Here is a 14,534-nt window from a genome sequence, read left to right as displayed (position 1 = left end):
TTGGGGTAAGGTCCATACTTCCCATCATAGTCGGCCTTCTTCAGGATGTCCACCATCTCCAACATCTCCCCAAAGGAAATATTTGATGCCTTATATCGTCTCCTTCTGGATCGGGACATTTCAGGCTCCGGGCTTTCCTCCTTCTCGTTGGTGTAATTATCAGACACCTGCTGTGTTTCCACCATGTGCTCTTCCCCTACTGCGCCAAATGATAAGGGGCGGGGAATAGACTAGAAAGAACGTCAGGGGCGGGTGGAGTTTCACGCATGCGCAGTGTCTATAAAGCGTGACATGCGTGCATAGTACGTACGATCTGTGAGAAGGAAGGAGTAACGGAGGCGCCGATCGTGATTGCGAAGGTAAGATTTTACATTGGGCCTATACGGCTTCTAGATTGAGGCCTGTATTTGCACAAGTTTAGTAGACTTTAGGCTGACATTAGGGTTTGTCTTGTGTTGTGTCTTGCAGTGAAAATGGATATCTTTAGAGAGGATGAATATATGGCCATATTCACTGATATGTACAGGGAGCTGCCTTGTCTGTGGCAGATAAACCACCCACATTATAAGAACCAAACAAAGAGGAAGGCAGCGCTGGATAGTTTGTTGGAATTTGTGAAGACGGTGATCCCCACAGCAGACATCATCTATCTGAAGGTTCGAGGAGCACTTATCTAAGGGAGCACAAGAAGGTCCAGCATTCCCAGAGATCCGGAGCAGCAGATGACATCTATGTCCCCAGGCTGTGTTACTATGACAGGCTGCATTTTCTGGCAGGTCAGACTGAACCCGGCCCATCACTCTCCAGTCTTCCTTCCATGCTTCCTTCCCCCCCAGCTGAGGCTTCTGACGCCCAACCTGGGCCCTCCAGGCAGCAACATGTGGAGGAGCCCAGATTGAGCCAGGTATAGCATTCCTCTAAATATTTCTGGTTGTCCAATCAATGATGTTAACTAGATGTTATTTTGGAGTACTAATTTACGATTGTGATTGATGAAGCAAAAACTAAAACCATGTCCCTTTTTCATACACAGGGAAGTCTCAGCCAGGAGGTGGCCGGGCCAAGCAGGCTGCCTGATATGCAGGTCCCTCCCCTACACCTGCAAAGACAAAGTGCCAGGAAGAGGAGTACCCTGGAGGAGGCTGCAATAGGCCTCTTTTGGAAGGCTACAGAGGCCCTGAGAACCCCCCACACTGTGGAGGAGGACTTTGCTAGCAGAACTGCCTGCAAAATGATGCGGATTGAGGAGGTCCAACGACTCCTGTGTAAGTTCCTAATTTTGGAAGCTCTCAATAAGGGGTTGAGGGGCGAAATAACATGTGCTACCCACATTTGTGACCTCACACATGGTCCTCCTCCTCCTCCAGGTCCTACTCCTCCTCCTCCTCCTCCTCAAGGTCCTACTCCTCCTCCTGGCACATCTCCCACACCAGAGCCACAGCGTGGAAGGAAGCGTCTAAGGAAGACCAGAGAGTGATGGCCTGGGTTCAGTCTGGTCTGGCAAAAGATGCAGCCTCTTGTAGTACCACAGCCTGGGGACACAGATGTCATCTGCTGCTTTCATGATCTCTGGGACTTCTGGACCAGACTGCACTCCTTTAGATATGGACTCCTCAGGCCACCAATTTTGCTGGTAAAGAATTGATGTCTGCCCTGGGGGTCCAAGGCTTCGCCAATTTCAACTGTTTATCCAGCATTGCCTCCCTCTTTGTTTGGTTGTGAGCCCTTAATAAAGGAATTTTTGTTTCAATTATACTTGCCTATGTGTGTTTTCCTTCAAAAAGGACAGTTTGTTTGTGAGGAGGCAGGTGCATTTCAAAAATACAATGTGAAATTAAGAAGGGACACCAACACCAAACAATCTCCTTGAGATTAAATAATACAAGATATCAATGGTGTTGTGGTAACTTGACACACAAAACACACACAAAAATATTCTGGAGTAAAACACAAAAAAAACCCAATAAAAACACAGCCTTGAAAAAAAGACAAACACCAAAAAAATAAAAAAAAACAGCCTTGAAAAAAACATAAAATATTTAAAAACAACCCCAAAAAAATTTGGTCAGATGTGACAAATGTAAATATACTGAGGGAATCCCAATAAAAAATAAAGAAAGACGTTTGTGAGAAGTCTGTGTGAATATGAGCAGCAAAACTACTTCATTCTTCTCACATTATAAAGAAGAAGAGAGTGCGCTGCATTAAACTATTTTTGACATTGCAGCGTGACGAGAGTGCTGTATCCATTTCGAATGCTAATTTTAGCAGACTGAGCTGTTCCGTCTCGGAATTTCTTCTGAGCATGCGTGGCACTTTGTGCGTCGGAAATGGCCACACATGGTGGGAATTGACGTGATCGGATTTTGTTGTCGGAAAAGTTTATAGCCTGCTCTCAAACTTTGTGTCGGAAAATCCGATGGAAAATGTCCGATGGAGCCCACACACGGTTGGAATGTCCGACAACACGCTCCGATTGGACATTTTCCATCTGAAAATCCGACCGTGTGTAGGGGGCATTACACTTCTGCTTTACTTATCATGCATGCACTTTATATTCAAAATATCTATGATGCTAGATCCACTTTACCTATCGGAAATACTGGTAAGGATTTAAATCGTTTGTATCAGAAAAATCCTCATTAACCACCTCAATACAGGGCACTTACACCCCCTCCCTGCCCAGGCCATCTTTCAGCGCTGTCAAACTTTGAATGACAATCGCGCGGTCATGCTACACTGTAATCATGTGAAACTATTATCATTTTCTTCACACAAATAGAGCTTTCTTTTGGTGGTATTTAATCACTTCTGGGTTTTTTTTTCCAGAAAAAAAAAAAAAGACCAAATATTTGGAAAAAAATAAAAGTTTTTCTTAGTTATTGTCAGTAAATTTTGTAAATAAGTAATTTTTCTCCTTCACTGATGGGTGCTGATGAGGTGGCACTGATAGGCTGCACTGATGAGTCAGCACTTATGGGCACTGATTAGGCAGCACGAATATGCTGCACTTATGGGCACTGTTATGTGGCACTAATAGGCGGGCACTGATGGGTGGCAATGGGCAAAGATAGGCGGGCACTGGTGGGCACAGATAGGCAGTACTGGTGGGCACAGATAGGCGGCCTTTATGGGCAGCAGTGATGAGCATTGATGGGCAGCAGTGATGGGCATTGATAGCCAGCAAAGACTGGCGTCACTAATGGCCACTGATTGTTGGCACTTGTGGGCATTGATTGCGGGCACAGATTGGTGGAAATTGTGGGCAATGGTTGCCACTGCTAGCAGTTGTGGGCAATCATTGCTGGCACTAGTCGGCACTTAATTGTAATCAGGGCACTGATGATCAGTGCCCTGATTACATACCTAGCTGTCCCCTGTGAGGAGATGCCGCACTCTGTCAGTGTGAGGCAAGGAGCGCTGATTACTGGCATCTCCGTGTTTACATGTGACCGGCTGTGATTGGACACAGCCGATCACATGGTTAAAGAGCCATGGCTCTTTACACAGCTCAGGGTCGCACCATGTCCTAGCAACACGACGTGGCCGCAATCGCCGCGCTGCGTGCCCCATGGGAGGCATTCATATGACGTCCACCCAGAACGAGAGCCGCACTGCCCAGCCATCATATGACGGTGGGAAAGCGGCAAGTGGTTAAACTGTATTAAAATTGTACTATTTTCCAAAGTAAATGTAAAAATATAATAATGGATTGAGCACTCACCATATGGGGTGCACTAATTGTAGCCCTGTATCCTGTTGGCAAAAAAGATGAGCACTGTTAAAATCAATCAAATCAGTAATCTAACCAGGACAAATGTTTATAAAAATAATTTTAATGTGAACTTAATGATAAATATAGCAAAAGGCTACTGTAATACATTTCCCATTTCTGGACTTGTAGAGTTCAGAGATCAACACTGTATCCTTAAGGTATAGCTAGATATGTCTCAAAATGTTAAAGTCTAATTGAACTTTCAGTTTAACTCATTTAAATTCAATCCAGGTGCTCTAAAACATGTGCAAATTCTTAGACCTCATGCATACTGGGCATTTGCCCAACTTTTCTGACTACCTTTTCTCCTGGGAGAAAAGCAAACTTAAATGTGCCTAAAGCCCTGTTTTGCAAACATGTTTAGGCATTCATTTATTCCATTGGCCAGAATATTAATTTATTCTGGTCACTGGGAAGAATGAATGCTCAAGTGCTAACCGTACCTAGTGTTTAAGTGCGTTTACAGGCGTTTAGATGCGGCAAACTTTCTGCTCAAACATTCCTCTTCTGAATACACAAGTGATGTTTTTTTTTCAGCCTCTAAACCAGGCATGCCCAACTCAATATAACGGCAGGCTGCATCAGAATTATGGTGGCCCTCAAAAGGGCTGGTGGTATCTGTAAGACTATATAAATGCATCTACCCTTAATCAAATGCAGAGGCAATTATTTAATATGATAATTATTGGTTTTAATAATAACTTAAGCTGTGAAGGGCAGATGCAGGCTGTCATGCAGCCCACTCACACTGCTGTAGCAGATGATGCAAGCCTGAAAAGGAGGGTCGCACACCGCTGGTATCAGGTATCACCCGCAAGGAACTTTATAGGAGACTGCTCAGACAAAACATGTTCTGTCTGAGCAGTCTCCAATAAAGTTTCTTGGGAATTATACCAGCGGTGTGAGACTTGTCTTTCCAACTGGCATAGAATTGTATTATTCTCTTAATAAATATTGTCAGATGTCCAGAGCACCCCACTTCCTTTTACATTAGATGTCAAGAGCCCCCCTCCACCATCAGAAGTCAAGATTCCTCCACCCTCCCTTACATCACAGTGCACCTCCCTTACCTTCTTTTGCTGCTGGCAAGAAGCTGGGGATGGAGCTGGGGTGCAGAAAGTGCAGGGTCTGGAGGAGGACCGGAGGAGTGCTAGAGTCAGATGCTGGAGTCTGCTGAATACTGAGACCAGGGGAGGCAGAGATATGGGGTTGCTGCAGCTGCACAGAGAGGCACAGGATCTGTATGAAAAGTTCTGTCCTCCTCTCTTCTGCCGACGAGAGAGAGAGAGAGAGAGAGAGAGAGAGAGAGAGAGAGAGAGAGAGAGAGAGAGAGAGAGAGAGAGAGAGAGAGAGAGAGAGAGAAACCTCTATGTGTGCATGGCCACATAAGCTAACAGTGGGTGTTTAGAGGCTGAAAAAAAGTAAAATGCCTGTGAAAGCTGCCTTTTTAAAGTCTTGTGTATATGAAGCCTTACAGTATAATTTCTTTGGAAAGCAGCCACTGCCAGCCCCCTGCCAAAAATGCTGCAGAGAAAGACCCTTGCTCTTTGTGTGGAAGCAGGGTCATCTTTGTAGAGGTCAGACAAACACATACGGAGTCAGACCTATAGCTCTGCAAACCATAAATTTCTAGCTCTGACTTAGTGGAAAGCGTGTCAGACCTCTGCAGAGAGAACGCTACTTTCACAAGGAGAGCAAGAAATGTTCATCCCTGCCAGGTTCCAAGTAACCATCAAAGCATTACCCATACTTAATAGATATTTCTATCAACTTTGTACATTTAGTCCTTCATATCTGTTTAAACCTAAGAACTTGTGGAAGCAAAATTAAAATGTTTGTTTTTTAATAAGGCAGAAAATAAAAAAAATACTGTATTGATGCTTACATTTTATCTTATAAAAGAATGACGACATTTCTGCATTTTTTAATAAATCTTTTCTTGCTGTTTCATTTTGATTACTGGTTTAATTAAATAAGCCAAGACATAGTATGAGCAAAAGATCATATAATTAAAGTGTATGTAAATCCTAACATTGAACTGCTCTTATTTGCTCCATTTTGGTTGGCTAAATGCCATTCACTGCCTTTTTTTATCTGTTCAATAATGCAAAAAATTTTGCTTTTGCCAGAAATCTTGTGATCTGATAAATTCCTGAATTCTCTACCTCAGCACAACAAGGGGCTGCAGAGATGAGGAGCGAGTGGGAAAGGGGAGAGATCTGTGTTCTTTGTTATCCAACAGAAATGAAGTGAGCGGGGCCGACACCACTTCCTTAGGAATTCAGACCTGTGTTGTCATATCAAGAAAAATGCGGGAGCATAATATATTTCTGGAACAACAATTACTGTTTTCTGTATTTGCACAAGGTTTACAAAACATGGGGAAATGTGCATATGCTGAAGAGATGTACTAAACATGTTTTTTTTTTTAATGATGCCTTTGCATACTAGTTATATTGTATAACTAGTCTACAGTAGGTAAAATTGGACAAGCATGAGCTGTTTTAATATTCAATAATTCATTAAAACTGTAAAATAAAATACAATTCTGTACTGACATTAGAAACAGTCCCTGGAATTCATAAAGACTGTCGCAGACAAATTTTGCAAAAGTGTCTTGCATGCATTTGAAAAGTGGAGCAGCATGCGCTGAATTCATGTGCTTGTCTAGATCTTGTACTTGAATTTGGCGCATGCTGCGCCACTTTTGAAACGCATGCGAGAAACTTTTGCAAATTTTGTTTCTGGTCTTAATTAGCTCCACTTTCGTAAGATATGAACTGCCTGTATTTAATTTTGCATTTTCTGCAGGTGTTGCACCACAATGTAGAAGTGGAGCAAATCAGAACTACCTGAATTTGGTGCACGAGTCACTGTCAGAACCATAATTAATCGCAAATGTTTTTTTTAGGCACAACATGTTTACAAAAGCAGATAAGCGGAGATGCAGCTTTATTGAAGTTCCTCCCCATTGTCTGATATATAGGTGTCCTACCTATACTCTGTGGGGAGTCCATATATGGGAAGTTTTGGATATAATGTGCTCGGTCGGTCTCCATTAGAGCATCAAACACACGCTGAGTCCGGATCACTCCATTCTCTAAAAAAATAAATAAATAAATAAAAAGCCATGTCAGCAAGATAGAATCAGAGAATGGTCTGGAATGTACAAACTTTGTACTGTGGTTGGCTAACATGCATAAATATGATCAGCTTTTCTGACCACCTCAGCTGCTGCAGAAAGAATTCATTGCTCTGTACATTTGCTGGCTGCTCACAGTTCCTCTACATAGCAGAGGATGAGATTCAACTGTCATTGCAGTTTTTCTGTATGTACCATGTCCATTTTAGGAGATAAATTAGTTATTTGTTTGCGCATCATACAATACTCAGACATCTTCCTTTCATTCACACAGGCGCTCAGCCCCGTGCAGAGTGAAGAACCGTTTGTTTACTTTTTGTACTAGTGCTAAGCTGTGTGCAGCCAGTCTATATAAACTGAATAGTTATGCATTGGCTGTACACAGCCGAGTACAACAGGTACATATGGAAGAGTCCACAAACCTAGGCACTGAGCCTGTGTGTATCCATTCATGTTGTATGGGCTGTCTGCATGCAGCTTTGTGCTAGTACAAAAAGCACACCAATGGTGGAGCTAAGCATCTGTATGAATGAGTCCCAATTTTAGGAATCCAGCAAACCATGGTTGATCCAACTGATAAACCATTAAACCACAATTTACCTTGCCAGGTGTCAGCATCAGGGATCAGCGTTGACTTTTCACTCCATTTCACCTTCCATGCTCTTTTGCTCTGTGTCAAAGTACCTTTTAAAATGTTTAAAATGTTGAATTATGTTAAATGAGCTTTCAAAACTATTCTGCCATGCTGCACAGCGGATCCAGCCCAGTGGCAGCCCGCCACCACAGCAATGGCAGCTATACTGTTTAGTGTATATGTTGTCAAAACTGTGCTATGGGCTGGATCTGTTGTGTGATGTGATAGATGAGGTGTTCCGAGGAGGTCTGCGTTGTGTGCTAGCATGTAGGTTGTGCAGGAGATGAGGCAAGCACTCTGGCTCATCAGTGTGCAGGGTTTATGAATGGTGGCAGGTGGTGCCATTATAAATTCATGATCATAATTGTAGATCATGTATATTTATTATGGATCTTCAGAAAAATGGAGCATGAAACACCTACATTAGGGACATTTTGAATAAACCAATTAAACTTATAACCTGATTGTGAAAATGATATTCCTCTATTTACACTGTATTTTTAATGTCTAAGTGCAGCCAAAATTAAAAAGAGAAAACTCAGCACAAGGGAAATAACTTGGTCAGTAGTCAGATGTGTTTGTGCTTGTGCCTACTCTGTTAGGTGAACTTCTACTCCCTCCATGCCCATCCAACCCCCCCAACTGTAATCTTTCAGAGCGGCAGGGGTTAATAGAACAAAGGGGGCCGTCAAAAGCTCTCATTAAAGTGTTACTAAACCCAGGACCCTGCAGCATTCACTATATCTGGTCTCCCACAGTACACAGAACATAGAAATGCCATAGATTTAGTAAATATAAACTGCTAAATACCTTTTTTTATCAGTAGTTAGAGCAGTCTTGTGACTTCTCTGAGTGTCCGGTTAAAGCTTGTAGGAGGAGTTTTTATTCGCCCATGATTGTTCTATGAGGATGCAGGACCCATGACCCTCTGCCTGGACAGTGCTGATTGGCCCTGTGCTGATCACATACACTCTCAAGAAAAAAAACCTCTCTAGCAATAAACATCTGAGCATGTGGAGCTTGTCCCCTAGCATCTGTACTATCCGGAGATGGTTTGGGGGCTCTGGAAGAAGGGAAGGATCAGAGGAGACAGGCTCAAACAGCCTTTTTACACATTGAAGAGGATTAACCCCATCAGGTTCCACAGTGAGCATAACAAGCATTCTTTACTGCATATACAGACTGATTTTACTGTTACATAGTAGGTGAGGTCGAAAAAAGGCCATCAAGTCCAACCCATGTGTGTGACTATATGTCAGTATTATATTGTATATCCCTGTATGTTGTGGTCGTTCAGGTGCTTATCTAATAGTTTTTTGCAACTATCGATGCTCCCGGCTGATACCACCGCCTGTGGAAGGGAATTCCACATCCTTGCCGCTCTTCCGGTAAAGAACCCTCTACGCAGTTTAAGGTTAAACCTCTTTTCTTCTATTTTAATGTGTGGCCACGTGTCTTGTTAAATTCCCTTCCACGAAAACGTTTTATCCCTATTGTGGGGTCACCAGTACGGTATTTACTAAAATCTTCTATATAGTATCTTATCCCCTCCAAGAGTTTACATACTACTGATGTTAGGCTAACTAGTCTGTAATTCCCAGGGATGCATTATGGGCCTTTTTTAAATATTGGTGCTACATTGGCTTTCCTCCAATCAGCTGGTACCGTTCCAGTCAGTAGACCGTCAGTAAAATTTAGGAACAATGGTCTGGCAATTACTTGACTGAGTTCTCCAAGTACCCTCGAATGCAAGCCATCTGGTCCCGGTGATTTATTAATGTTAAGTTCCCCAAGTCTAATTTTAAATTCTATCCTCTATTAACCATGGAGGTGCTTCCTGTGATGTGTCATGAGACTAAACACTGCAGTGTTGGTTACTGAAGCCCCCCTGATTCCCTCAAGAAGACAGAGGAGAAGAAGAATAAATTCAATACCTTTGCCATCTCCCCATCCTTTGTAACCAGATGTCCTTCTTCATTCTTTATGGGGCCAATATGGTCTGTCCTCCCTTTTTTACTGTTTACATACTTAAAGAATTTCTTGGAATTTTTTTTGCTTTCCTCCGCTATATGTCATTCGTGTTCTATCTTAGCCGCCCTAATTGCACCCTTACATTTCTTGTTGCGTTCTTCATAAAGTCTGAATGCTGATGATGATCCCTCAACCTTGTATTTTTTGAAGGCCTTCTTCTTTGCTTTTATATGCATTTTTACATTGGAGTTAAGCCATCCAGGACTTTTGCTTGCTCTTTTAAATGTATTACCCAATGGCATGCATTGGCTAATGCCCTTATTTAATATGCTTTTAAAGCAAACCCATCTCTCCCTTGTGTTCTTTGTTCCTAAGATTTTATCCCAATTTATGCCTTTTAGCAAGGTTCATAGTTTAGGGAAGTTGGCTCTTTTGAAATTCAGTGTTTTTGTATTCCCCTTATGTTTCCTATGTGTGTGAATTTATACTGAAGCCAATTGAATTGGGATCGCTGTTTCCTAAATTGCACCGTATTTCGTAGACAACGGAAGACACTCACATGAGTGTAGACAAATGGGCTGCACACCGCATAAAGTGTATAAAAAACTACGAAAGACCCCCTATCGGGGCTTTAAAGCAGCCAATAAGATTCAGTAGAAGTAGTCAAAAAGGATTAATTTTATTGGTACAAAAAATATATAATAAAAATAAGTAAATTGATTCTGACTGTTCAAGTCAGGACATGAACTGTATGCATCATAAAAATTGCAATGGACAATACCCGTATCTAGGAACAGTACAAATTGCAATGTGTTATGAGACAACCAAAGTTTCCTTAAGGGTATAATCCCCAAAGTATTGCAACAGACAGTGCCTAGGAATAAAAACAATGTACAATACAATATATGGGACAACAAGAATATAAATATGAATCCTGACGCGTTTCGACCCTCGCTGGGTCTTCTTCAGAGGATGGGTTGTCCGCTGTGGAAATGCAAACATATATCGAACAGTGGCATAAGACTCAACAATAGCAAACCCCTCTGTATACAATATAACATATCTGCGTAAATTCCATAATTACCTATCACAAGGTTCCAAGGTGGCAATACAGGATATTTAAGATAATGTAGTTCCTCCTATGTCCTCTGTCTCCCCCGTGTCAGGCCAACTCCCCAGAGGACGGGTGGTAGACCAGATGTGCCTTACGAGGGATCACGCCTATATGCCCCCCACATGTGCAGGGGAGGGAAGGGACCGCAAATGGCCAAAAGCTGCACCTGGAGGAATTCAAGTTGGCACTAAAGACAAAAATAGAAAGTGAGGAGTCAGTTGACTCCTCAAATGTTTGAAAGTTTCCCTATCGCGGGGCATTATAGTGGGTCCATGGGTATGCAGGGAGACATATGCAGAAAGTGGAAGGAAGAGAGGGAATAAAAGGGGAAGGGAAGGGGGGGAAAGGGAAAAAGGTGGGGAGGGAGGACAGTAGGGGAAGGGGAAAAAAAAAAAAAAACAACACACAAAAACAAACGAAAAGGGGAGGGGGGAAAGGTTAAATGGGGGAGGGGAAGAGGGGAAGGGAAAAAAAAAGGGGGGGGGGAGGGAGAGAAAGGGGAAAAAGAAAAAGAGGAGAAAAGAAAGTGTGAGGAAAGTATGAAAAAGTGAATGAATATAAATGCAAGAAAAAAAAAAAAACAGTGAACCACACAGAGTGAAAAAAATGTGACAGTAAGTGAGAGGAATAGACGAACAAACAGCAAAGACCCTGCTGCCCATCAAGGACCATATAGTAGTAAGAATATTAGATGGAATGCAATGGGGTGGCAGCACCACAGGGGGAAAAAGAAGGGGGGAAAAAAAAGGGGAAAAAAGGGGAGAGAAAGGAGGGGAAAATAGGGATTGGGAGTGATAAGGTGGGGACAGAAGTGCACAGTGGAGGGGAGGGGGGGGGGAAAGGGGGAGGGGAGGGGAAAGAGGTGGTGGATAGAGGGAGAGGGGGGAAGAAAGGAAAAAAGGGGGAAAAAAGGGGAAATGGGGAAGGTAGGGATGGGGAGTGAGGTGTGGACAGGGTGGGAGCGGAGTGCACAGTGGTGTGGGGAAAGGGAATGTGAAATGGGTGGACTAGAAGGTGAAAACACAAGATAAACACAACCCTCAACCAAACAAACAGCAACCAAGTGTGTGAGAAAACTATGATAAAGTGCATGGGTGGTCGCGGAACTGTTTACCCAATTAGGCGAACCAAGTTGGTTAGATATGGTATTCCTGGTTCTAAAAAGTTGAAATACAGAAAGTCACTCTTAACAGAATAAGGAGATATACAAGGGAAGATGCTAGGAAGCATATCAAGTGTACTTACCAATCACTTAGATCGGTGGATGCATAGCCAGGTATCACACAGTTTGAAAAGATTCAGTAGCCTTCCCTTAAGGCTTGATGCATTTATAGGGAGTGTCATATGACTAACTCCCATCAGGTGCATGCATACTGACACATTCGTCCCTCCCCCCCCCACACGGGGGAAGAGCAGCACAGCTGTGCGCTCCAACGTGACCCCCCTGGCGTTCAGGAGGAGTGTATACTCTCGGGCACCCCCATCCCTTCCGCCGCAACTGCGCAGGCGCCGCTACGTCACGTGCACGCGCTCTAGGTCGCGTGCGCGTGAACACGGCGTCCGGAAGGGATCCGGGACGCCGCTGGCAGGCAAGAGGCGCCCAGGACCAGGTGCTGACACCTGGTGGGCGTATACAGGAGACGCAGGGCCCATGCGTCTCCCCTCTTGTCCTGCCAGGAAGGCACAAATGGTGCGCCCCCCGCCCCCTAGAGGGAAAAAACCGGCATAAAAGGGAGACATGACGGACATAAAAACAGGCAACAATTTAATGTACATTATAGCATTGGGATGTGACACAGCCAATCCTCGTCACCCACTTACTGGGCAATTTTGGAAATTTGGAAACGCATTTCCCAACATATTTATAGCATGCAGGTGGGGAACCCGTATCTTCCCATTGGGAGGCATATAATTTCTATACACAACTATAGGGTCCCAAAATTGACCTTCGTGGCCCTTTACAAAATACAGATCCCCATGAGAGGTGGCGACTGGAACAAGTCTCTGCTGCAAAAAGAGCAGAGATGGATATTCCAGCTACAGGCCACCTCTCCACCAGGCCTCAACGAATCAATTTAATTTGCCCCTTTTTTGCAGGGGTTTTCAGCTGGAAAAACACAATGAATGTATGGGAAGGGACCGTTCATTCCGAACGTTCCATAGCGCCCTGTGGAAATATATTACCATCTATTCCCTTTTTCTCATTCCTTTTTCCTCCCCCCCCCCCCCCCCCTTTCCCTCCCTCCCCCTCCCCTCCCCCCCCCCACCCCCTATGCAGATCAAGGGAGCGCTCTCTATAATATAATATATACCCAATTAGCTTTTCCACTATTTAACATCCATTCCTGCCTGGTACTTTCCCACATGCGATTAACATCGCTAACCGCGATCACTTTCAATATTCTCTAGCATATGATGTACAATTCTGTGTGTGGGAAATGGAAGTTAACACAATATGTCCTATACTCCCAAATATCCTATTCTCAGAGGAATTTTAGCCTGGAAGCAGTTCACAGTTCCTTATATATCTTTATATATTTATTTTTTGTATTATGCAATCTCCTTTTCCTTTTTTGTCAAATGTGTTATCTGATTACTAAATTGCAATAAGATGAGGTCAATACAACTAAAGAGCCACCTTCTAGGCGATAGTGACATGTAGATTACAAAGTACTAACTACAGCCAGCGAAGGGTTAACTTTAGCTACATAGACCCTATGTATATTGCCCAGTGAGTGGGCGACGAGGATTGGCTGTGTCACATCCCAATGCTATAATGTACATTAAATTGTTGCCTGTTTTTATGTCCATCATGTCTCCCTTTTATGCCGTTTTTTTCCCTCTAGGGGGCGGGGGCGCACCATTTGTGCCTTCCTGGCAGGACAAGAGGGGAGACGCATGGGCCCTGCGTCTCCTGTATACGCCCACCAGGTGTCAGCACCTGGTCCTGGGCGCCTCTTGCCTGCCAGCGGCGTCCCGGATCCCTTCCGGACGCCGTGTTCACGCGCACGCGACCTAGAGCGTGTGCGCGTGACGTAGCGGCGCCTGCGCAGTTGCGGCGGAAGGGACGGGGGTGCCCGAGAGTATACACTCCTCCTGAACGCCGGGGGGGTCACGTTGGAGCGCACAGCTGTGTGCTGCTCTTCCCCCCGTGTGGGGGGGAGTAGGGGACGAATGTGTCAGTATGCCTGCACCTGATGGGAGTTAGTCATATGACACTCCCTATAAATGCATCAAGCCTTAAGGGAAGAAACGTGGGGGGAAGATGGTAGTTGCACTGTGATGAAGGGGGGGGGGGGGGGGGGGGGGGGGGGGGGGGAAGCTATAAAGATGACTAAAGTGGCAAAGTGAACTAAAAAAAGCAGAAACGGGCCAATGCATGAATAGATCCTACATGCTAAAAGAACATGGTGGGGATGCAGTGCAGTGCAATGTAGCTGATCAACATGACATGTTGCGGGCAGACAAAGCCTAATATATAAAGGTAATCGTGAAACAGTGACTGCTTGAATATAGCAAAACAAAAATGCATATACCAACAAAAATAGGGTGAATAATGACACAATGCAAAAAAAAAAAAAAAAAAAGCCCACATATATTTTTCTTGCATTATATATTTTTTTTTTTTGCATTGTGTCGTTATTCACCCTATTTGTGTTGGTATATGCATTTTTGTTTTGCTATATTCAAGCAGTCACTGTTTCACGATTACCTTTATATATTAGGCTTTGTCTGCCCGCAACATGTCATGTTGATCAGCTACGTTGCACTGCACTGCATCCCCACCATGTTCTTTTAGCATGTAGGATCTATTCATGCATTGGCCCGTTTCTGCTTTTTTAGTTCACTTTGCCACTTTAGTCATCTTTGTAGCTTCCCTCCCCCCCCCCCCCTTCAT

The 14,534-nt window shown here is 43.8% G+C and overlaps 1 protein-coding gene across 4 annotated transcripts in view; it reads right to left on the bottom strand.

The window, feature by feature from the left end:
• Positions 1–14,534, bottom strand: part of LOC141117163 (protein-L-isoaspartate(D-aspartate) O-methyltransferase-like) — a 243,299-nt gene that overhangs the window by 168,899 nt on the left and 59,866 nt on the right. For all 4 annotated transcript variants that reach the window (XM_073609834.1, XM_073609837.1, XM_073609835.1 and 1 more), the window contains 2 exons: positions 6,771–6,875; positions 3,725–3,756 (listed from right to left, as the gene is read on the bottom strand). In XM_073609834.1, coding sequence (XP_073465935.1) covers positions 3,725–3,756; positions 6,771–6,875 — 137 coding nt within the window. The remainder of the gene's footprint in view (positions 1–3,724; positions 3,757–6,770; positions 6,876–14,534) is intronic.

Source organism: Aquarana catesbeiana, linkage group LG13 (genome assembly GCF_042186555.1).
Source record: "Aquarana catesbeiana isolate 2022-GZ linkage group LG13, ASM4218655v1, whole genome shotgun sequence".
Classification (NCBI taxonomy): Eukaryota; Metazoa; Chordata; class Amphibia; order Anura; family Ranidae; genus Aquarana; species Aquarana catesbeiana.
Note: the sequence above shows the minus strand (reverse complement) of the source record. Positions and strands in the feature narration are given on the sequence as shown.